At 55.4% G+C, this 24,268-nt stretch overlaps 1 protein-coding gene across 1 annotated transcript in view; it reads left to right on the forward strand.

Annotated features, from left to right (window-relative positions):
* The first annotated feature begins 22,870 nt into the window (after positions 1 to 22,870).
* The window catches only part of CACNG4 (calcium voltage-gated channel auxiliary subunit gamma 4), a 55,029-nt gene continuing 53,631 nt past the window's right edge, over positions 22,871 to 24,268 (forward strand). The window contains exon 1 of the mRNA XM_024573414.3: positions 22,871 to 23,322. Within this exon, the coding sequence (XP_024429182.1) occupies positions 23,103 to 23,322 (220 nt within the window). The 5' untranslated portion in view covers positions 22,871 to 23,102. The remainder of the gene's footprint in view (positions 23,323 to 24,268) is intronic.

Raw genomic sequence — 24,268 nt, forward strand, 5'->3', positions numbered from 1 at the left:
CTACGTCTTTCTCCCTTGTGAAGTCAGCCGAGTTCCAAGTGGATTGACATGAGAAAATAGAGTTAGCAGAGGTGGGGAAGCATGCAGTGGTTACAAGCTTTGCTCCGTAGACAAGGACAGAGCCCGTGACTACCTAAGGCCTCTGGGGAGAAAAGGCCATACAAGCCATCAGGCTTGGAGGAGGTAGCGCCTTCCATCCTTGGCTCACAGTAAAGACACTCTTCCTGCCACCAACACAGACACCTCAGCTCATACAAGTGTCCTGCATGGGCGTCTCCACCAGGACCAGCACTGCTGCTGCTCCCGAAAGCTCCACCTCTCTCCACTGAATGGTAATCCTCATCAGGGCCTCTCTGCAGCCTACAAAGCCTCTGCCAATGGAAGGCTCATGCACCCTGATGGGTGGAGTCCAGGTCACATGACCACACCATAGCTGCAAGGGAGGCTGGGGAAGTGGGTCTGGTTTCTCCCTGGGGGTTGGGGGAGGAACTCCTGACTTGGAAAGCTCTCCAAACATGAACGGGGCAGTCTGCAACATGACAAGCCAAGGAATTCACACTTAGCTTGAGCCAAGAGATGAGAAAACTGAGACCCAGAGACGGGAAACAGTTGGCCCAGCATCACACAGAGAATGAACGATCGTGACCAGAACCCTCACGTTGGCTGACTTCTGGTCAGAGCACAATGTTGTCATTCCTTCTCCCAGCAAGGATAAAGTGAACACCTGTGCTAGCGAGGCCTCTCCAAAACACAGCTACCCAAGTATCTCCAGTGCTAAGACTGCGACCCAGTGTCAGATGTGTTCTTTTTGCCCTCAGGAAGGTTAATTGTGGGAGGGAACACCCCCAGGTAGGTGAGCCAGGGGCTAAGGCCACCCTCTGTGCCATTTGACTCTGTCCCAGCACTGGGCCCCTCCTCGGGGGAGCCTTCCCACCGGCTCAGCCTGCGGCCATCACCTCACATGACCATCCCTTCTTCAACCAGAGTTTACAGAGCCCCTGCACACGTAGCCAAGAGATGAACCTGGAAACCACTGAGGCCCTTAACATGTTTACAGGTGCCACGGAGTCCCAGAAAGGGCATTGGAGAGAGGGCTGCATTCTACCCCTGAGGGTCTGAAAACTTTTCCCAGAGGAGACGCTCCTTGAGTTGGCACTTGAATGGTGGAGAGGCGTTTTCTGGGCAGAGGAGGTGAGGAAGAGTGGGCCAGGCAGTGAGAACAGCACCAACAAAGGCATGGAGCTGGGGGAGGGCCTTGAACGCCACACCAGTCACGTGACCCTTGGCAGACACTGCCGCAGCTGCGGCACATTTCTCCAGAGCCCTGGAGTGCCAGAGACCCCTCTTACTCCTGCCCGGGGAGTGTTGCTGTGCGCAGGCCTCCCAGACCCCTGCCTGTTACCCGCATGGGGACGGCTCACACCCGCAGTGACAGGCATTTTCTTCCCTTTCGTTGTCATGTAAAACGTGGCACCACATCTCTGCAGCCCCAACTGCTCTCTGGTGAAAATAAGTAGATAAATAATTTTTCACAAAACTAATTAGCAGAGAGGAACATGCTAATGTGTTTTGCCAACTGTATCTCTCCCCAGTTTGCTCCTGGGCAGCCTGGCGTTGGGAGGGGCTCGGGCTGTTTGCAGCTGGAGCCTCCAGACGTGGCAGTTCAGAGGCCGGGGGAGCTGGGGCTTTTCTCCACCCACTGGGTGACCGGCCACCGGCTGACCTGGTGGACTCTACTTTCATGATGAATGAATCCTGTGCCAATGGAAAGGCCTGTGATGAGTTGGAGCCCCTGTTCTGGGGTCACACGGGCCTGGGTTGGATTTCTACAGCTGCTGTTTACTAGCCATGGGTCTTTCTTAGCCTCGGTTTGCTCATCTGCAAAGGGGGTTGCTGAAGACACCAGTCTCATGGAGTTGTTGCGAGGATTCGATGCGGTGACACGTGGAGGGCACCTCGGGGCCAGGTAGTGTGATCTCTGCCGTCCAGTGAAGGACCCTGAAGCTCACAGAGGTAAAGTGACTGTCCTGGGTCACACCGGCTCCAGGTCCACTTAGTCCAGTATTCATGATCTCACGCTGAGCCCTCCTCCTGCTTGGCAGAGACCAGAATGTCCGCTGACACAGCGCTGGTTCTCAGACTCTGTGGCGGTAAACAGAGGAAAAGCCACGCCCCTCCTTCCCAGCAGCCTTGGGCATCCCGCCCCGAGAGGGCTCTGAATGTAGAACCATGCATTCCAACCAGACCTGGGACTGGGGTCTGACCTTTGACATCAGGAGGCTCCTGGGAAACCCTTGGTGTAGGGTAACCTCAGCAGGGACGGTGGGGCCAGCTGGCACCCAGTGAGCCGCCTGCCCTGCTGGAGGGCTGCGTCTTTTCTTTCCCCCACTGAGGTTTAATTATCTGGCTGGATGGAAGGGTTCCAGCAGGTGGAGCAGGTTCTTAGAGCTTTCCTTTGAAAATCGGCTTGTGCGCATTTGTCACTTGCTGCGGAAGCTGAGGCAGAAAGGGTCTGACATCCTCATAGCAAAAAACACGTATGAGCACCACACTGAGAATCAGCTCCCACGGTAAGATAAGGAAACCCAGGCCCAGACAGGTGAAGGACCTTGCCCAGAGCCACACAGCTAGTGAGCAGCAGAGCCAGGATACAAACCCAGGACAGCCTGACTGCAAAGCGGACCCTCATGCAGCCGGAGGCTGCCTCCTTTCTAAGCATTACCCCTCAGTCACAAGACAAACGAGCAAAAGGCCCGGGGATTGCACTTCCGGGAGAGGTAGGAATGGCATCAGCACGAGGTTATCCACGGCAGTGCCCGTTGGAACAGCAACACACCCCAGATGCCCACCCGAAGGGGCCTGCCGAATCCCCTGGGGCACACCCATCGCTGGGATCCTGCACCCACGTACAAACAGCGGGCAGGCCCTCCGCGTGTTGAAATGGAAGGGTTTCTAGGATTTAGTAAGTGAAAAAAAAGGGCAGAAAAGTGTGTTAATATATTATTTTTATATGGAAATTAGGGAAGAACCATCTTTTCTATTTGCATTTGCTTGCACATGCAGAAGTAAATCCTGGAAGGAGGAGCGAGAAACTACAGCGGTTTCTTGGGGTGGCGGTGGGGCGGGTGGGGAGACAGATGGAGATTTCATTCTCCGCCCTTCGGTAGCTATTTTCCCCCTTTTTGTTAGCTTTTTCATTTGGAAACAATTATAGACTCACAGAAGTTGTGAAAATAGTGCAGAGAGGTCCCCTCATGCACCCCCGAGGCCCCTGCCTGTCATTGCTTGTTCAATGTCTGACCGCCCCGCTCAGTGCCGACCTAGGTGACACCTGCCTTGTGCGCAAGCGCACACCCTGTCATTTCCCCCTGAACACAGCACCTGTGGAGGAGGTGGGGGGTAACCAGGAAGCCCCCATCCTCCGGAGAATAGAGCGTAAGCCCTTGACTCGGCTCCCCGACACACACTGTCACTTAGGAAACAAAGCAATGCCCCCACTGCAGCATCCTGGGGTTCATTCTCCACGAGGGCCAAGATCAAAGCCTGCCACCAGAGGGACATCGGCTCGGGCTGCCCCCAGAAAGATTATGGCAGCCTGGTGAGGGGGCCTACTTCCTGGGGAAGAGGGGAAGACGCCCCGCTCTCCTGGCTGGACTGCAGGGACTCCCTCGAGGCCAGGGCTCATTCCTTCTCTTCTGAAAATGGGGAGGAGGAGGCAGTTGGGTAAGGGTCCCACAGCTGGGGTTTGCGGGTGACAGAAAGGAACTGAGGAGGGCAGGGGGCTCCTTCCTCTGGGTTGGGAGGCTTAGAAGCAGGGGCTACCTGGGGAGAAAAGGGTAGTGAGGGACAAGCAAGCCAGAGCCTCGCAGAGGCCTCTGTGGGGGGTGGGGGGATGAGGTCCTCCCCTTGGGTAGGACAGGGGCAGAGCTGCTGCCAGGGGGTCAGGGAGTCTTTGCAGATGGCCTCCTCCTGGAACTGCTCCGTGGGACCCCCCCGATGGCACAGCCCACAGAGGGGACAGACGCAGGGTGCCCCACAGGGCAAGGCCAGGGTTACTCCCCAGTCATCTCGTGGGGCTCTGTGAGGCACCCAAGCCTGGACACTCGGGGAATGGGCAAGATCGCCCCACCACGAGGGCAGGGGAGGCCCATGTGGCACACGGGAGACACCTGCATCCCCCGAGGGCTCACGGGGCTCTCCAAAAACAGCCTTCAAAACAGAAACATGCCGGCCCACCGAACCAAAGGAAAAAGGACAGAAAGGAGGGTGGAAAGGAAGAAACGGAGGTGAGTCTGACCTCAGCCTGTCGACCACAGATTCAACCAAGACCTGTGGTTGGACCCTGGGCAGGACACAGGAGCCCGGGGTCCCCTGGGAAAGCCACCGCGGGAAGGAGAGCACATGGCAGGCGGGGTTGGGGGGAGGCAGACAGCTCAGGTTCTGGGACCAAATCGCCTGGATTCCGACGCTGGCCCTGCCACTTTGGGGCTGTGTGACTTTGGGAATGTTGCTCGGCACTTTTGTGCTTTGGCGACCTATCCCTAAAACGGGGACGCCAGCCCTCGCCTTGGCCCGCATCGGAGATGCGGAGGAGAACAGCTGACTCACAGAAAGCACTTGCGCTGCCGGCCATTATGTCCACTCTGCAGACTTCAGTTACTCTTGGGCCTCCACGTACGCAGCTGCAGAGTAGAAGGGCCAGTTCCAATGGCCTCTGAGCCCATTCCCAAGTCCTTTCTTCCTTACTTGCCTCCACTATCGGTGCTGGAAAGCTAAAAACTCACTTTCCTAGCCTCCTTGTAGCTAGGGATGACCATTGACCTACAGATGGAAACTTCTGGGGAAGTTTTTGTCCCTTGATTAAGGGGAACAGACATGGCTGTGGCCACCTCTTTCCCCTTCTTCTTACTTTGAATGCCATGAAAATGTCTAGAACTACAGCAGCCATCTTGCAACCACGAGGTAAAAAAGCCAACACGTTGAAGACAGTGAGCAGAGAGAAAATGCTAGGTCTTTAATAACACTATTGAGATGCTAAACCAGCCCTAGATGGCCCGCCTCCAGACTTCTCAATATGGGAGATAATGAAAGGTCTTTACTGATGAAGTCCCTATCAGGTTTCTATCCCTTGCTGCCAAAAGCATTCCTACCCAGGTCCCCCAGACGGGAACCCAGGAGTAAAATTCACTCCCTCCTTTTCCCTCACCTTTCATGTCTTATAAGTCACCAAGGCCTGGAGATTTTATCTTCTTGGTGCCTCACCTCCTCCTCCTCTCCTCCCATGCTCACTACCCACATCTTAGGTCAGGTGTTCATGCTCCCCACCTCCCTCTCCAAAGCCTCTCTCCACCTCAGCCAGAGGGATCTTTCTAAAATGCATACACTGCACATTGGGTAGTGTCTCTTTTTGGCTTAAAAAGTTGTACTGGCTCCCCATTGCCCTCAGAATAAAACCTAAACTGCTGATCAAGGTAGGCACAGCCCGCGTGATTTGGCTCAACAAGCCTCAGCCACTTCCCTCCCTGAATGTCTGCTAACCGTTCTCTAAGGTCACCATCAGGTTTCACCCACAAGCCTTTGACACTCCGTTCCCCTGCCCCGGCTCAGCAGCTGGCCCAGACGGGGGAGCGTTCCTCACGCCCTCCTCGGTACCTGCTTCTGCCTGGGTGTGCACACGCATGCTCTGTGGCTCTTCTATTGGCTCGCTTTTGTCTTCCTCCCTGGCCAGAAAGTCCGTCCCTTGACAACAGGGCCACGTGTGCGATTCATCTCTGTATCCCCAGTGCCTGACACGCTGCGGGAGCTTGATAAATGTGTGTGGAGTAAGAGAGTGAGTGAGTGAGTGAATGAATGAGGCCGTGCACTCAGGAGTCTGTGAAGCCAGCTGCAGGAAGAGCTGACTTTCTGCATTTTTGCAGGAGGAGAGAACAGTCTCTGCAAACCTGCCTGGAACCTGGCTTCCTGGAGCCGTGCCCAGCGGCTCTGGGGAAGGGCACACCCTGCCCACGTGTAGACATAGCTGGGTCCTTTCTCCTTAAATAAATTTTGTCTCAAGTCACCTGCCACAGGGGAATCACCCTGAAGCCTGACTTTCCCCCAAATGTTGCCATTTATCTTAGAATGCCCTGGGGGAAAGGTGGCTGCGATTTCAGATTCATCTCTGAGGTTTCCTTGGCGGCTTCCTGTCCCTTTCTTCCTCCTCCGAGGGGGAGATGGCTTGCGCAGCTCTGAGGTTGGCACACCTGGCTCGAATGGGAAGAGTGACAGGCTGAGAGCCAGGCGTCCTCTTAATGACACAAAGCGCCATTTGTCCTGCTGGTGAATAAATGATTATCGTGTGGATTACACAGCCCTCCTATTACACAGCAACTCAGCACCGACGCCTCCCCAGTCATAAAAGCAGGCATAATAAAGAATTACGGGATCCAGTAAAGGGAAAATTGGAATCAATTAGTTCCCTTCAGACGAGAGCTGCTCACAGAACATTCATTATCTTATTCCTGCTGTGAGGGGCTTGCGGGTACAGGGGACCCTGTTTTCTTACAAGTGTCCATTGTCACCCTCTCAAGAGCCTCCCGCTCAGCTCAATGCCCCCTGGGGAGACACGACAGACAACAGATCTGAGGCGCAGTGATTAACTCCGGCGACGGTCCCCGAAGTCCGGACGCCACCCCTGTTTGTGCCTTCGGACTAACGTCCTCCTCAGCTGCGCCACAGTCGATGCAATTTCAGGTTCCATTCAGGAAACCGCAGTTCCTTAGCTCGCGCACTAAATCAATTAGACGCCAGCGGCCGAAGAGGCCACCCCGGCTCCCCGAGCGCTGGTCCCAGGGTCCATGAATCACACAAGTGTCGGGACGGTGTCGCTCGCTCAGTTCCCAGTGGCGTGTCCTGAAAGTGCAAGACAGGGCGTGAAAAGAGACGCGGCAGCGTGTCCTGGGAACCCAAGGGATCAGGAAGGAGTCTGGCCTTTAAACCGTGGTTTTGTCTCTTCTATCTGAGAAAAATTCCCAACACCACCTCCGAATAAACCCAACTTCTGCCATCCCTGCCTCCCCACTGGCCCTGCTGAGCCCAAGCCAGGACCTTCTCCCGCCCAGAGGCCTGCAGCCCCTTGCTCAGGGTCTCGCACTGGAGCGCCTTCCTCCACCCAAACCCTGGCTCCACCTCCCTGAAAGGTTTGCCAAGTCGCTCGGTCTCTCGCTTCTAAATTTCTTCAGCGACATTTCATGGCTCTCAAGACAAGATTCACTCGTCTTTGTCCATCCAGCCACAGCTCTCTCCCCTCCCCCCAGGTTGCTCCAATGCAGCCATTTGCGCACCCCAGACGCCCCGCCCTCCCGCCCGGAGCAGACCTGCGCAGCGTGCTGTGCACCTGGCCCGGAAGGCTCTGCTCTGCTCTTGTCAGGACTTCAGGAGTTTGCGTGAATGTCCGCTCAATAGACTTAGACAGGGCATGGGGTCTTGCTCACGAGGATGAGAACACAAGTAGGGGTTCCTGAGCTCAGTCACCGGAAGGAACTTGGGCTCCTCCTCAAAGCCCACCTGCAGGTCCTGGGGCTTGGGCAGAGGACAGGGGCTTGAGTGTCTGGACTTGACCTCAGCCTTCCTCTGAGAGCCCAGATTCTGGCCGTTCACTGACCTCCCACTTGCCCACCCAGCTATGCAAGTCCAGATGTGACTCAGAGCCATCCTGGGCACCCAGCCCATGCCCCCAGGCAGCTCCAGGCAAGGGCTCCAGAGCAGACCCCAGGCTGGGGCGTCAGCTACGCAGAGTCAGCTGCAGCCCGGGTGGCCTGAGGCAGGTCCCCCACTCTGTGGGGATTGCTTTTCAGCAGGCCTATGGAATTAATTAAACGCCTCTCTTCACTCTGGCTCATAATCCATCACAGCATCCATCCCTTTTTTTATTAGAAAATAATGGCAATTACGCCTTGAATAATTGATTTTCACAGTTTACATTTAATTTTTGAAGGGATGGCAGACCAAGTGCTCTGCCTGTGAGGAAGGCTTCATTTTGCATTTGCCTTTTCTCCTCCGCGCCTGGCCAGTTGCGAAGAGAAAAGTGCCGGGAAGTAGGGGGCAGGGCTGGTCTGCGGAGTTCTGACCACTTCTTTGAAGAAGGTCAAGCAATACTAAGGGCTGCTGACTCAGTTGGGAAGGGAACTGAGGAGGAGAAAGGGGAGGGGAGGGTGGAGCCCCCACGAGACCGAGGCCTCTGTCTCTTTCCAGGAGGGCAACCCTTCCAGGCCCTGATCCCTGTTCTTTTTGATCCACTCCACATGCTCCGCCTTGTGCTGAGCTCTCTGTCGGGTTGATGCCCTGACACATGTCAGCCCCCTGCTCCAGACCCTTTGGACGCTCCCCTGCAGCCCCCAGGCCGATTCCCCCAGCTGCCCCACCCCCACCCAGCTGCTCCGTCTCCTGCCTCTGTCTTGGCCGGCTTTCCCCAGCGCCCTCTTCACTACCTTGTCCCCCAAGTCCAGTCCTCAGACATTGGCTCTGGGAAGCCTGCTCTGAGCACAGCCTCTGGCACCCCCGCAGCCCCCAGAGCGCCTCACCACCCCCATCCCCAGGCCTCACCCACTGATTTTCCTGGCTGCCCCTGACTCAGGACTGTTAACCAGCTCCGGGTAAGAGCCCCGCCTCCCAGCACTCTGCCTCACCCCAGAATCCCAAGCAGGGCTGGCACGTAGAGGACGTATCAGTGTCCTACAGCTGCTGTAACAAATGGCCACTAGCTCAGTGGCTTCTACAACACAAATTTGTTATCTTACCGTTCTGAAGGTCAGGTGTCTTAAATGGGTCTCACTGAGCCAAAATCAAGGTGCCGGCTGGAGGCTCCTGGGGAGATTCTGCTTCTTTGTCCTTTCCAGCTTCTGGAAGCCGCCTGCAGTCCCTGTCTGGAACCCTCTCCGTCTGCAAAGCCAGACACAGTGGGCCAAGCTCTTCTCCACTGAGACCCTCCGACCTTCTTGTGAGCCCCCTTTTTCCACTTTCAAAAACCCTTGTGATTTTGTTGGGCCCCAGATAATCCAAGATAATCTCCCTATCCTAAGGTCCCCCAATCAACAACCTTAATTCCACCTGCAACTTAACTCCCCTTCATCACGTGACGTAATTCATACACTCGCAGGTTCCAGGGACCCGGAGCTGGGCATCTCCGGGGAGCCGTCATTCCGCCTCCCCCAGAGGAGAGTCCCTCAGTGTGCGCCTAACAAAGATGAATAGTGAAATGAACCCACAAACTTCACGGGCGGTATACCACCCACCAAGAGCCTTCGACGGGAACATTTTTGTGCCTTTTTGCCATTACCAGACCCCTGAAAAGTGCATCCTTAGACTCACGTGCTCAGCGGATAATCTGCCCCGAGAAAACTAGCTGAAGCTGGGCTGCTCACCCACTAGAAACACCGCGTTTCATCAAACACAGGGCCGGGCGGGGGGGGGGGGGGGGGGGCCGGGGAGCTGGGCGGTGCCTGCGCCTGTCCTCCCACAGCCCTGCAGCCCGTGCTGCACGCTGACCTTCTCCCCCATAAGTGAGTGGTCATCCCCATGAACCCCAGAGGCGCCACGGAGAATCACCTCTGAGAGTTCATGCTCCACTCTTGACTCCTTCCGTGAACTCCCTTGGCACAAGTGGGTGGATTCCACTCTCAAAATCCAGGTGTATAAAAAATCGGAATTTCTAATGAGAGACTTTTAAAAGATGATTACTCCCTCCTGAAGGAACCAGCCCAGGGTCTCTTTGAAGAGCAAGTTACCAGGAGCACACTAACACAGGAGCTGTTAGTGTGGACAACTTCGACACGGACAGGGTGCGTCGTCTGCAGGCATCACACATTTTGCCGCCCACAGGAGCCAGCCAGGAAGGCAGTGGGAATGGGGGATCGGGCTGGGAGAGGGAGCTCATTGCCCAAATCGAGGCAAGCCTGCAGAACGTCATTTTATGCTGGGAACGTGAGACCTTTCGCAGTATCATCCCACAATTCTATTTGGACAGTTCCTTCTAATCAGAGTTAGCTGACGTTTTTCCTATCTTCTCTGTTTTTCTTCTCTGGCTGGTTGCTACAGCAACCAATTTATGTCTGCAAATGCATTTTAACTTTCATCAGATGTGTTGTTTAACAGGAAGTTTTTCCTTTGGGGAGGGGGTCTGACCTTTGCCAACATGCTCTTTAACTAAGCCAACCTTCCCCTCCTGCTGCCCTAAGGGTTAACTGCACATACACACACTCCACAGGGGAAAACAAACTTCAAAAAATAGGATTTTGGAGGAGAGAGAGAAAAGAAAAAGTAATTCCATTTCCAAGGCTGTCTCAGGTGCTGATAAAGTTGTAGGCTCTCGGGAGAAGTTTGCCACACCAGACACGTCACTCCTCCCCTCCCCAATAGGGCGCAGGAAACCTATTCATCATCTTTTCATTCCACACGTGTATACTGAGCCTTTCTGCATCCTCGGCCCCATGGTAGGGGGTGGGGAATTAGAGATGAATAAAACAGAGATGGTCGCTGTCCTGCTGGGTTGGCTGTGTGCGGGAAAGACAGACATCAAGCACATCACCCTTCCTGTCACTATGTAACTGTGGGGAGAAGAGCTAAGAAGAAAGGTGCACAGTGAGGAAGAAGCCAGAGGTACTCGATCCTGCACGGCTGGTCCAAAAAAGCCTCTCTGAAAAGGTGGCATTTAAGTTGAAATCAAGAGATTGAGTTGAGATCCATGAATAAAAGGAAGAACTTTCTAGATAGAAAGCAAGCCATGTGTGTGGTGGTCCTGAGTTGGAAAGGAGCTTGGCCAGTCTGTGGAAGGAAAAGGGGCCAGCGTGACCAACTCCTTGGGGTGCAGGGGGACAGGCAGGGGCCAGATCCCACCGGCAGGCCATGTTTGGGTGTTGGCATTTGCCTCTTAGTGCTTGAAAAGCTAAGATGTCGTTTCCAGGGGAGTGAAGTATTGGTATTTGTACAGACTCCTCAGCTGCCAAGGGGAGAATGCATTGGAGCAGACATAGGTGGCAAGAGCCCTCGAGGGACATAAATTACTTCCAGGAGGGTGTAGAGGAGAGATGGTGACTCAGCCAGGAGGAAGCCCTAAGACCATGGGGAGTGGGCAGGTTCAAATAGCCCGTGGAGCCGAGGCCCATGCAGAGTCAGAGGGTGGCTGGCTGTGGGGTGGGGGTGGAAGGTGGCTGGCAGGCTTGTGGACTGAGCAAGGGGCAAAGGGTGATGCCATGTTAAGACGAAGGCTCAGCTTCGGAAGGAGAAAATAGGTGCCACGTCCCGTGCATTGCCCTCAGAACCCTCGTCACACAATTCCCCGTTGGCATCTGTCCCTTTCTCTAAAGAGGAAGATCCATGGGGGCCGGTCACCCTTCCCCCGCTGTCCCCCGCTGTGTCGGAGTGATGAAACCCGAGCCTGGCACTTGGGCCCTCAAATGTCCATTGTGTTCATTTCCTAGGGCTGTTGCCACTACAGGTCACAAACTGGGTGGCCTAAAATACCACCAATGTATTTTTTCACACTCTGGAGGCTGGAAGTCTGAAATTAAGGCGTCAACAGGGTCGGCTCCTTCTGGAAGCTCTGAGGCTTCCAGCCCCTCCCATGGCTTCCGGGGGGGCTGCCGGAAATCCTGTGCCCCCCTTGAGGTGTAGGTGCATCGCTCCATTCTCTGCCTCGGTCTTTACATGTCTACCCCTCTGTGTGCCCGCCCCCCATTCTCTTGTAAAGACACTTGTCATTCCAGCTAGGGCCTACTCTAATTTAGGACGATCTCATCTCAAGGTCCCTCTCTCAATGACATCTGCAAAGACCCTTTTCCTAAATAAGGTCACATTCACAGGTTCCGAGGGTTAGAACGAAGACACGTCTTTTGGGGAGCACTGTTCAGACTGCTACACCCGTCAACTGAGTAAGTGAATGAGTGAATTGTATTCACTCTTCATAATCACTCATCAAAGAAAGTGTGACCAGCCCAGCACCAGACAGGAGTAAAAACCTGACAAATACTTTCGGTTGACTGCAGAACCAGGTGCAACGCGAACTTCTGTCAGGAAGCAAAGTCCTTGCTTTTCAACCAGCCTTCTTTGCAGAGTGTTTATAGTGACCATGCATTTTTCTAAGTTGGTTATTTAGAAATGTGTCCAGCCCTGGCTGGTGTGGCTCAGTGGATTGAGTGCTGGCCTGCAAACCAAACAGTCACCAGTTGGATTCCCGGTCAGGGCACATGCCTGGGTTACAGGCCAGGTCCCTAGTAGGGAGCACACAAGAGACAACCACTCATTGACGTTTCTCTCTCTCTCTCCCTCCCTCCCCCTTCTCTAAAAATAAATAAATAAATAAATCTTTTAAAGAAAAAGAAATGTGTCCAGAACACAGCATTTCAAGTAGAACTGAGTCAAAGTCAATATACCAGAGGGAACCTGAGTCCTAGTTTAAGGCAGACCTCACGTTCCAGAGGTGAGCATCGATCCTCCTTCCTGTGAGGTGGAGACAGATGGGGAGTGCCATCTCTAAGCCCAGCCTCCAGGCTGTCCTGGTCCCCACCTCCTTCTAGAAGCAGTTCATATTTCCAACATCTGAGGAGGAGGCAGGTTGTGATGGTTAATTCCATGTGCCAATTTGAAGGAGCTAAGGGATGCCCAGATGCTGGTAAAAGATCGTTTCTGGGGTGTCTGTGAGGGTGTTTCCAGGAGAGATTAGCATTTGAGCCAGTGGACTGAGGAAAGAAGATGCTCCTCACCAATGTCAGCGGGCACCATCCAACCCGCTAAGGGCCCAGCTAGAACAAAAAAGCAGAGGGAGGGGGAATTCTCTCTCTCTTCCTGATCTGGGCCATCCATCTTCTCCTGCCCCCAGACATCAGAGCTCCTGGTTACCACCAGCTTTCCTGGGGGCTCCAGCTTGCAGATGGCAGGTCATGGGACTCCTCAGCCTCCAATTTTCATCATAAATCTCCCCTGATATCTCAATTGGTTCTGTTTCCCTGGAGACCACTAATACACAGGCCAACAACAAATGCTGCTCCAAATGTCTTAGTCAAGGTCAAGGTTCCTGTGGCCTCCCATCCCACACTTGGGGACAGATATCTCATCACACACACCACAGTCCACAGGCAGCCTCCTGTCCACACGCCAGCCTTCACTGAAGCCCCCCTCCTGTGACGGCACCCACTGTGGACACTAACAAGTGGGAAGCTTGTCTGTGTGCCCCCTTTTCCAGTACAGAGGCCCCAGAGCAAAGGGCACCTTCTGCAGGGTACAAGGGGTCTTCAAAGGTCAGAACACATCTGCCTTTTCAAGTTCACCAGAGGCACCAACTCTCAGACTTAGGAATCTTCTTACCCAAGAAAGTCCTCCCTGAGGTTTTGTCTTCTGGAGACCCTGCCCTGGCCCAGCTCCTGCCCCCGCTGCCCACCCTCCCCTCCTGAGCAGAGTTCATCTGCAGTGGTCTAAGACAGTCAGGAACTGGCCCCGGGTCAGGCAAGTGACCTCGCCCAAGGCAGGCAAGAAGGCGTGTGCTGACCCCGAAGGCCAGGCATGCATGGAGCGAGGGGCAGCAGCTCTGCTTCCAGGGGTGCACAGGGATAGTCTGGCCAAAACTGGGACTGTGGGCAGGGAGACCAAGGTGCTGAGTGTGGGTGATGTGTTTCTTTGACAAGGGACCCTTTCATGGGGAATGCTCAAGACTACTTACACATTGCCTAGCCTTTAAACGTCCTGTCTTGCCCTGGCTGGTGTGGCTCAGTGGACTGAGTGCCAGCCTGCAAACCAAAAGGTCACTGGTTCAATTCCCAGTCAGGGCACATGCCTGGCTTATAGGCCAGGTCCCTGGTTGGGGGCATGTGAGAGGCAACCACACATTGATCCATGTCGATATTTCTCTCCCTCTCCTTCCCTTCTTTCTAAAAACAAATAAATTTTAAAAAGTTTTAAAAGAGAAAAAAGCCCTGTCTCCCCATAGTGGAGCCCCTCTGGGTGGGAGGTGCCCATCCCCTGGGCCTTCCCGCCGTGGGTGCGCCACTCCCTTCTCTTCGTCTGGGCACCAGCACTACCCTATTAGTCCCTCAGCCCTTGGGGCCTCTTACTCTTCTCCCAGGGGCTCTCCTAAAAGCCACTTTAGCCTGTGCTCCACTTGTAATAAAGTCCCAAGGCAGCTGAGTTTAAAGGCACAATTATGCATTATGGATAAAGGGCAGCCCGGCACCTGCACATGCGCCCTGGCTTCCACCAGCGTCCAGGGCAGGTCTGTCCTCTCCCCCAGCCACAGGGCAAGCTAAGGGGCCCCTCGGGGCTGGCGGCCCCTGGAGGAAGCACAGGCCCCTGCTTGCTATGCTGGGATCGCGCTACAAATTGATGAATGTTAAGGACCTACATCCCCCATCTGTTAGCAGTAATCATTAAGATGCTCCCAAACGCTGGGAGTTTGGGGCTATTTCTTTTTTCTTCTCCTTTTTGCCTTTTTTCAAATATTTATGAAGAGGTTTTCCATTTATCCTGACACATCTTCTCCACTGTGGGTGTCAGCTGGGAGCGCTCAGACAACAAACTCCAGAAGGTATTTTCCCCAAAGCAGCATCTGGCTCCGTTGGCAAGTGCAGCGGGCGGCTTGCTGGGAACCGGCGGAGGCAGACGGAGGAAGAGCCGCGGACGGGTAGCCACTCGGCCCCCGCCTGGGTACTGCGCTCTGGGATGTCCCAGTGGTTGCATCCTCCACTTGACATCCCACAGCCCCAAGGCCCCGAGTGAGCCAGAGCAGAGGACCAACGTTAGTGTCCCCCATCTGCCTCTCAGCCTTCAGGCCTGTGGTCTGAGGCCAAAGCTCCCTGACTGTCCCAGGTAAACCGCCTGGGTGGTAACAGCTCCCAGGGCAGGTTCCAATTCCCAATGGGGCCAGCTGCTGGAGGAGATACTGGCTCAGTCCCTGTGTCCCCAAGCTCTCCCATCCTAGGAGGCCCGCCGGAGGCAGAGCCAGAGCCCTGCCTGAAGGGCTGTACCGCCTGCTGGGTGCAAAGGGAGGCAAAAGGCAAGACGGCGCTGGGGCAGGGGGAGTTGGCTGGGCGGCAGGCCGACAGGTGGCCACGAGAGCCTCGTAGAAGCTCCCAGATCACATGAGCTCAGCAGCTGCCTTCCCCACCCCACACAGCTGGGGGGCGGGGGGCAGGCACAAGCCAGCCCAGCTGATGGCGGGAGCCCCTCGGACCACCATCTCTGTTAGTTGCCCCAGAGACTGAGCCAGGCTGTGTGTGCTGTCGATGAATTCAGTTGAAAACCACTTTCCAGGAGAACTTGGATCCAAAGACATCATGGCCTTGTGCCCTGGTTCTCTCCCAGACTGCAAATTAGAAATCATTTGGGAACTTCAAAGTATATCAATGCAGAGTGGTCAGACTCTCTGGGAGGGACGCATGTATTTATTAAATATCCCTAGGCCATTGTCAAGGGTATCCGGGTTGAAAACTACGGAGCTACGGGAAGGATCTGTTCTCAGGAGAAGGTCCTAGACTGGAATCTTAGCTCTTCTATGCATTAGCTGTGACCTTGAGCAGGTTGCCCTCTCAAAGCCTGTATCAATCACCTGTGAGATGGGGATGATAACATCCTGCGTGTTGTAAAGTGCCGGGCACATGAACTGCTCGATAAATTGGAGCTGCTCATAGTCGTGTTCCACCGTGAACCCATTTTCTGGGACGAGAGCTTGTTGATGCTGGCAAGCATAGGAGCAAGGGGACAGCAGCCTTGTTCCAGGAGACCCAGAACTGGGACCTGCAGAGCTAGCTGTCTCAGGCCTCCCCTCTGGGCACAGAGCCCGAGAGCCAGCACTTCGGCCACCCAGCAGGTGCCACCCTCCAGGTGAGAGCATTCTCCCCAGATACAGCATCAGTCAAAGCATGCTTCCCCAGAATTTTAAAAGATCTAATGCATTTAAAATATCTCCTCTAGGAAGTCAATTCATTTTCCATCCCCTGTTTATCTGGAAATGGTCTGTTATCAGATCCAGCTGAGCCCAGAGCCAGATGTGAGGGTCTGAGAATTCGCTCTGCCCGGTGTCACCTTGAGCCGGGAAGGGGTGGGGGCGGGAGCGTGGAGAAGGCTTTGAGGTGCACAGCGCCCACGCCAGGGAGCAGGCACTTCTGGGCAGACGTGCACGAGAAGACCCCAGTGAGTCCGCAGAACACTTGGAGAGGACCCTGAAATTCTGGGTACATCACTCATCCCTACAATAAATATTATTTCTTTCATATCATGTGCATCTCGCAGTGACATCTGCCGCTGTCAGACCCCCTTGCCTGCGTCAGCTGGGGCCACACACCTCACTCAGCTGAGGCCACACACCTCACTCGTCGAACTTTACAACAGCTCTGAAGGTGAGCTCTACAAGGCCATGCAACAGCTGAAGTGAGTCGAGAGTCTCCTACACCACCGATTGCCACAAGCCCACTGTCCGGCCATGAAAAGTTGTCATAGAGTATTGGCAATGGACGACAATGATTTTAATTAAACCTTTATCACCCAGCAGAGCCACATGCATAGGTTCCCAGGGGACAAAGTGAACCAACAGAGAGGGCCCCACAGAGGAAAATCCAGTATTTCTAGTTTGGAGAAGTTGTTAGATGATGGTCTGTATACAAAGGAAGCTTGAATGGTGAAGCCAGTGATTGTCGGTGGATGAGGGTACTGAATAACTTAAAGTTAATTGTTAAGGAGTATTCATAAGCAAGATAATAAAAGCTATTCTTGCCCTGGCTGGGGTAGCTCAGTGGATTGAGCATGGGCTGTGAACCAAAGGGTCGCTGGTTCAATTCCCAGTTGGGGCACATGCCCAGGTTTCAGGCCAGGTTCCCTGGTGGGGGCCATGTGAAAAGCAACCACACATTGATGTTTCTCTCCCTCCCTTTCCCTCTCTCTAAAAATTTTAGTACACATTTCAACCAATTATATGGGTTCTGGGGCCTGACTCCTGAGCATTCAAAACTGGATGCTCTACTCCACAACCCTTGGCAAGTGATTTCCCTTCTCTGTGCCTTCATACCTCTTTGCTCAAACGAGACTAACAATAGTACATGTCTGGAAGTGTTTGAGGGGAGATCGAATGGTCAATAGATGGTAAAGCATTTATAATGGAACCAGTGTTTATGAAGTGCTGAGTAGCCATCAGCTATTAGCACCGTTGTGTCCAAGCCTTGCCCAGGCTTCTTCAATCTGGGGCACAACAGCCCCATGAGGCAGGTGCTTGGTTCCCCATTGTACCAGGGCCCAGAGAGGTGCAGCCACTAGTCCAAGGTCACACAGCTGCAAATGGCAAAGCAGGACTGGAAACCTGGGTCCACCTGAAGCCTATGACCTTCCCTTTCCTATTCATAAGAAAGGAGCTTGGAGAGAAAAGCAGCAAAGACCCAGCAGCTCCTCAATTACAAAGTGAGCGAGCTAACAGAGGAGGCAGATGCAAATATTCAATTAATATCCACGGTTCAAAAAGACATCTGCAGTACAAAGCCAGCCCTCCCACCCAGCGGCAAGCACAGCTCTGAGAGGGCCAAGAGTAGCTGCGGCCTCCCTCCCCCAGCGGGCAGCAGTGGACCCTGGGGGGCAGATGAATAGGAAAGGGTACTTCAGAAGCGGGAAGTAGCCAGACCTACCCTGAACCGAACCTTTCATTCAGCAGCCAGGCACTTTGCAGCAAAGTTCTGCATGAAACACAGCCTTTTCTTCCAGCTCTGCACAAGGCTGTTATATTTTAGGAATTAAAAGCTTTGGTAAAAAGCACCAATGGTACAGTTGCTCGCAGAATGCCCCGTCACTGACCATCTTCCCCACCCCCATTCCCCAATGTTCCTGCCGATTTCTTTCTTGGTTTTTCTCAACTCTCTGAGAGTCGGCTCAGTTTTTAGAGGCTGGCTGTGGACAAAGGAACTCTGGGCCTATTTGTCCTGTTGAGTGTTTTGAAAAGAATGTTCTCAGAATAACCGGCTAACTATCCAGCGTGCTGGGCCGGAAGCTTTGGCCAAGCCAGGCCCTTATTAGCAATATGCTCATCATCCAGCCTGGTTCCGGAGCAAGTTCTAGTGGGGAGACGGCCCAGCACAGCACCAAGTGCAGCCCCTAATGGGATCGATCTGGGAAACACACGGATCTCAAATACGCCCCCATGGACTCTACTCACAGGGCAACGTTCGATTCACCGCTGAGGGGGCTGCACCCTCCTCTGACCACAGTGAAATGAAAAGTGCCCAGGAGAGGGTGGCAGCTGGAAGCCAGAGTTGTCTCAAAGAAGCCACTGGCCTGGGATGAGGCCCTGGCCCCCTCCACCACTCTGGCCAGCACCAGGACAGGCGCTGGGGGTAGGAGCCAAGAGGGAGAAGCAGGTGGGCTCCTAAGGCTGATGGCTTCCAGCACCTGCCATCAGCCTGGCTCATCCTATTGTCCCAGGAAATGGGAGTCTGCACCACCCCACCTGGGTGGCAGGTGCAGCCTTTCCCTGACCTCTCCACCCCTGTGTGACTTCGATAGTTATCTGATAGTCACTGATTTCATCTGGATAAGTACACGGAGGAGGAGTGGGGGAAGACGCAGACTCGGGCAGAGACTTGGAAGACCTTGGGCCTCTGCACCCTCCAGGGAGTGAGGTGCTGGGAGTCGCCCACAAAGCCGGGCTGTGCACCAGGCAGAGCTGGGTTCAAATCCCAACTTGGTCACTTAATCTGTTTAATGACAGGCTTATTTTCTACAGAATGGGAGTCAAGGCGTCCACCTTGTGTAGTCACTGCCATGATTAAGTGACACGCACACAGAGGGACTAGCACTCCGAAGGCACTTGTTAAATGCTGCTTCATTTCCCTCTGCACTTCCAGGGGCTGGCCTGGCGTGGGGGCGGTGAGCGTGCCACCGCTTTTTCGTGGCAGAGCTCAAAAAGACCCTGTGTGTCCAGCTCCAATCACCGGGAATGGCATAGAAGGGATGAGCAAATGAAACGGAATAAAACTGAACACAGAAGGCCAGGCAGCACTTTCTGGTCTGCACGCTCCCTATTGAAATGCTGAGGGGAGAACAGAGTCACTCCGGCAGTGTGCACAATCTGGCGGGGGGAGGCCGCCGGCCCCGGTCCAGAGGTATTCTTCCTGGATTCCGAGAGGCTTGGATGCGTTGCAGATAAGGCTCCACACTAAGCCAAGCCCTGGAACCTTCTAAGACTCATCCCCAACCCTGAGCTATCAAAACTCAAAATCACTCTTTATGTCTATTCGCATTCATTCTCTCCCAAGCTCCCCCACATCCCCCCACTAAGCCTTCTAAGAAATCAGCAGAACCATCTGCTTGGGCATGAAAATGAGACATCACAAAAAGTTGCCACACAAAGGTCGTTATTTCTGGAGGACAAAGGAGGGAAACAAAGCTTTTAATAAATGCTTTCGGAGCCGCAGCAGAAAAGGACCATGTTCCCTAGCTGGCGGAGGGCCCTCCCTCCCTTCCTTCTCCCTGCGACTGCAAATGCAGCCTCCTCGCCGCTTTGGCGTGCACCTTACACAGCACAAGCGGCCTGATGCTGTATTCCTCTCCCACCGAGACCACCTGGCCGCTTCGCCCTGGAGTTGGGATCCTCGGAGGGTTCTGAGTTCATTAAAGCTCTGTCTTCACAGCCAAAGTAAAGTGGAGAATCGTGGTAATTACCCCAATGACCCATGAGGGAGAAAGAAACCACTTTGTGTTGAAAAAGACAGCTTTGGAGGATAGGTCCCAACATTGCCACCTTCTCAGCTGTCCAGAGAGGTAATAATACCCATGATACCGTCTCCTCCCCCGGCAGTAAAATGTACACTGAGTGGCTTCCCTGGGGGATGATGCCCAGTGTCCAGCCTCTCCAGAACCAGGCCAGTCCAGAGCCTTCCCCCAGGTAAGCGCAGGACACATCCCTCGCTCACATCTGGAAATGCACAGGGAAGAAACTGCAGGGGCCCCGGGCAGCAGTTAAATACTGCCATTTAGAGTTCTCTAATCCAGTTGAGCAGAATTCCCAGTTTTAAGCTGTGCTCACACCGGCGTGACAGATGGTCTCAGACAGTCTTGAGTTTGCTCCAGCTCCCCACACTGGCGGTTGGGCCCTTATTTGACTCCACAGTCTCAGGACTCAGCATGGTTGCCGGTTGGGTGTCCACAGAAAGACGGGCAAACCTCCCAGCCCCCAAATTTAGGGGTAAAAACAATGCAGTCAAGGGGTACTGGACAAGGACCAAGAGGCTGTTTTGTGTCCTTGAAAAACTCTGGCCTTGAAGGCATTGGGATCCTGAGCTGGGATCCTGCAGATGTGAGGCCCTGAGCAAGTCACGCAGTTTCCCTGTGCCTTGGACTGGCCAGGTGCGGTAAGAGGGTGATAGTGAGAATTAACAGAGAATGTGAGATCCATCCCCTAGCCGGTGTCTGGCTTGCTGTCCCAAGAGAAGGTAGAAAAGGGAGCATTTACTACTGATTCCGCAATGGTCGCTAAGTGTCTGCAACACGCAAGGCTACTTTATTTGACCCTCAAAACAACTCTGAAGGGGAGACCGGAGGAGTATCTTTCTCCCAGGTGATTTTGGCTTTCCAAGGTCACCCTGCTATTTGTTGTGGAGCCAGCATGACATGGTGACTCTCTTGCCTCCTAGTCCAGTGCTCTCGCAACTTTCCCACAGGCCCCTTTGAGAGTGGAGGGGTGGGGGCTGGTCCAACAGGACTGTGATGAATGAAGACTTCTGTTCTGCCTCTGTGGGGTCAGCAAGAGGATCTGTTGCTTGGAGGAGGACCCCACCGCCCAGGTGTCACCTCCAAGTGACCCAGGAGCTGTCTCAAGATGGCAGGGTTTTCACACCATGTTGCATGGAACTCTGGATCCACAGAGGTGGTCTGGGGGCTGCAAGTGGTCTCGTGGGTGGGTGGGAACAGGTACCCCATTCAACCAGAGCAATGCCAGCTCTTACCTACAAGGCTAACTGGTGGGAGGCCTAGTTTGTTTATGTTGAGCTTCTGTTTAAGAAAAGATTTGTTCCTTGAAGAAGGAGGAGGAGAAGGAACAGTAGGGAGAGGAAGCAAAATGAAAACAAAAAGAAAGAGAACAAAAAAAGAAAGCAAAGCTTGAGACCCACTGTTCTGGGAGCTTCTGAGAACGGAACCCAGAATGTATCCTTGTGGACATTAGGGGTAGAGGTGCAGCCCTATTCTGAGCTACAGCGAGCCCTCTTGCACCTGCTGTGTGCAGAAGCCCCCGGGCCAGGTTGCTGGTGGGTGGAAGTAACACAGAGGTGATGACTCTTGTCCTTTGAGACTTTGAAGAAGCAGAACAGACACCCCGAAGGCAGAAGAAGGGGGCCAACAAGTGCTAATTAGTGCAGCCACTCTGGTCCTTGGACTATATTCTCTTGGAATTTCCCCCCTTTTATTTCTATGCTCTATTTCCCCAGACCAGACTATAATTTTCCAGGAGACAAGAAACGCATCTCACTCAGCAATATTCCCTCTTGTATTTGTCAGATGTGAGAAAGGCTCACAGTCTTGTGGGTGACAGACCAGCCATTCCAGGACGGGGTCATTGATTTTGTCCGGCTAATGTGGTCCTGGGAAGGTCCCACAAAGAAGGGGAAATTTAAGCTGCATCTTGCAAGAAGAATAGCAGCTCCCCACATTCTTCTTTCACTTGCGGGGGGGGGGGGGGGCGGTGTTCCAGTGCCACAACCCGCAGGAAGCCCATCAGGGATGCCAATGTAACCTTTGGGAAGGTAGGAAGTGAAGGCACATTGGATATCCAGGTGCTGGTCTCAGAGGCTCCTGGAAGGAAAAGTTTGGAGCTGGCTTTTGAAGGAGAAGGAGGCTGAACTGGCTCTGAGGGCAAGGGAATGTGTCCAGGTTAAGACTATGCCAGCAGCAAAGGCAATTAAGAGAAGCCAGCAGGGCTTGAGGCAGAGGCTGGCAATAAAGGGGAGGAGGTGAGGGAAAGCCAGTTAAGCTCGAGTAGAGTGAAAGGCAAAAAGAAAGGTATTGGAGAGCGAGCTGGGACTAGAGGGAAACAGCTCAGGGCCGGGATGTTTCAATCAGGAACTATCGGGGTGTTCCTGGTTTTGCAGTAATACCCCATCAGAAGTGTAGTAATGGGGGAGCGCCCACACTTCAATCACAGCCTCACCACCTCCCTATACAACAGGGATCCTGTATTCTTCCCAAAGGACCTCTGGCTGACACCTCCCTTCTGCCTCAACACGCTGGCCCTGCAAGCGGATCCGGGACAGCCAATCCGGGACAGCCGCGGGAGGCAGGAGCCGCCCGGGTGCGGGAGGAGAGTGGCAGGGGCCTGGCTTGGCCTGCAAAGTCTCCCAGCTGTGACTCACATCTGGGGTTTCTAGAAATCTGACCCGAACACTCCCACACTCGCTCTTACACATTAATCGCCAGATAAAGGCATGGATTCATACATGGGGAAAGAAGGGACACCACACACACACGCACACCACAAATTAACGGGTCTTCGGGGCCATCTAAGGGGCGGCTGGGTGTCCTGGGTTGGGTAAGCGAGGTAGCTGGTAGCGGTTTCCCTTCGATGCTCCTAGGGAACCGGTGCCGCGGCTTCTTTCGCTCTAATAATGTGAATGAACCCTGGGAGACGGAGAGAGCGCGCGAGAGCCGGGAGGGGAGACGTGGGGAAGGAGAGAAAATCCGGGCCGGGGTTGGGGGAAGAGAGGGGAGCGCACACCCGGGTGGGGGCAGAGGCGAGGGGCGGCGCCGACCGGCGCGGGGCGCGGGCCGGGAGCGCGGCGGCGGCGGCGGCGGGCGGAGGCGCGGAGGGCGCGGGGCGGAGGCGCGGGCCGAGCGGGGAGGGCGGGCCCAGAGGGAGGAGCCCCCGGCCACCGCCGCCAGCGGGTCCCGCGGCCCGCGCAGCTCTCACTCGCCGCCGCGCCTCGGAGTTTAAGCCCCGGCGCTGCCGGAGCGCAGGCACGCCCGGGGCGCGGGGTCGGAGCGCGCAGCGCGGCGCCGCCCCCCGGCCCTTGGCCCCCCAGCCCGGGCTCCCCGGAGCGACGCGCAGAGGAAGGAGGGCGGGCGGGCGCGGCGGGCCGGGCCGGCGGGCGGCGGACTATGAGGCGCCCACCATGGTGCGATGCGACCGCGGGCTGCAGTTGCTGCTGACCACGGCCGGAGCCTTCGCCGCCTTCTCGCTCATGGCCATCGCCATCGGCACCGACTACTGGCTCTACTCCAGCGCACACATCTGCAACAGCAGCAACCTGACCATGGACGACGGGCCCCCGCCCCGCCGCGCCCGCGGCGACCTCACCCACTCGGGGCTGTGGCGGGTGTGCTGCATCGAAGGTACGGCCGACCCCGGCACCCCCATCCCCGACACACACACACACACACAGACACCCCACGCCACCCCACCCCCTGTCCGGGCTGCCAGCAGGGAAGAGGGTGGGCGCGGCACTCGCTCCGCACGAGACACAAAGGAGCCGGAGCGAACGGGCGGGTCCCCACTCGGCCAGCTGTGTACCAGGTCGGGGTCGCTCCCGGCTGCGGTCCCCACAACAGACCTACCCTACAAACTCTCCACTAGCGCACGCACACCCCCTCGCCCACAGACACAATGAAACACACTAAACTCACGCGCGCGCGCAGCCGGACACCAGAGCGATCCCGAGGGACCGCGCCGGCGCCCCCGGGGGAGGTGGAGGCTAGCGAGGGGGCGGGAGAGGCTGGGGTTGGGGGGAGGGGACCGGAGAGGAGGGGAGGGAGGAGGGGGAGGGGTTGCTTGGCAACCGGTGTCTCCGCGATTGCTATGGGAACTGGCCATCCTGGGGCGGGGCCGGCCGGGGGCGGGGAGCGTTGGGACCGCTCCGCTTTAGCTCTAGGCCGGTGCCGTAGGGTGCGGGTTGGGACCGGACTCCCAGCGGGTCTGGGGGAGCCGAGTCGCCCAAACCTGATGCCGCCGAGGCCCTTCTTCATCCCCTACTGTTCCCCGGGGTTACTGGTCCGCTCCTATGTGCTCGGTGAGGAGGGAAGGGGAGCGATACCCAGTGTTCCCTGACTGAGGCAGGGAGCTCTCCGTGGTGATCCCTGGGCAAGGAGGCGGCGGGAGAGCTCGGTGGAGAATTGGGGTGCGCAGGAGCGACCCGCGGACCGGGAGAGGCCTGGGAGGGGCGTGGCCACCCGTCGGGGCAGAAGAGGCGGCGCGCCTCGACCCCCGTTGCGCTAAGCGGCCGAGTAGTAGGTGTTGTAAGGTCGGAATGCCTCTAGGGGCCGGGATTGGGTGCCCCGGGAC

The sequence above is a fragment of the Desmodus rotundus genome, chromosome 9 (genome assembly GCF_022682495.2).
Source record: "Desmodus rotundus isolate HL8 chromosome 9, HLdesRot8A.1, whole genome shotgun sequence".
Taxonomy (NCBI): Eukaryota; Metazoa; Chordata; class Mammalia; order Chiroptera; family Phyllostomidae; genus Desmodus; species Desmodus rotundus.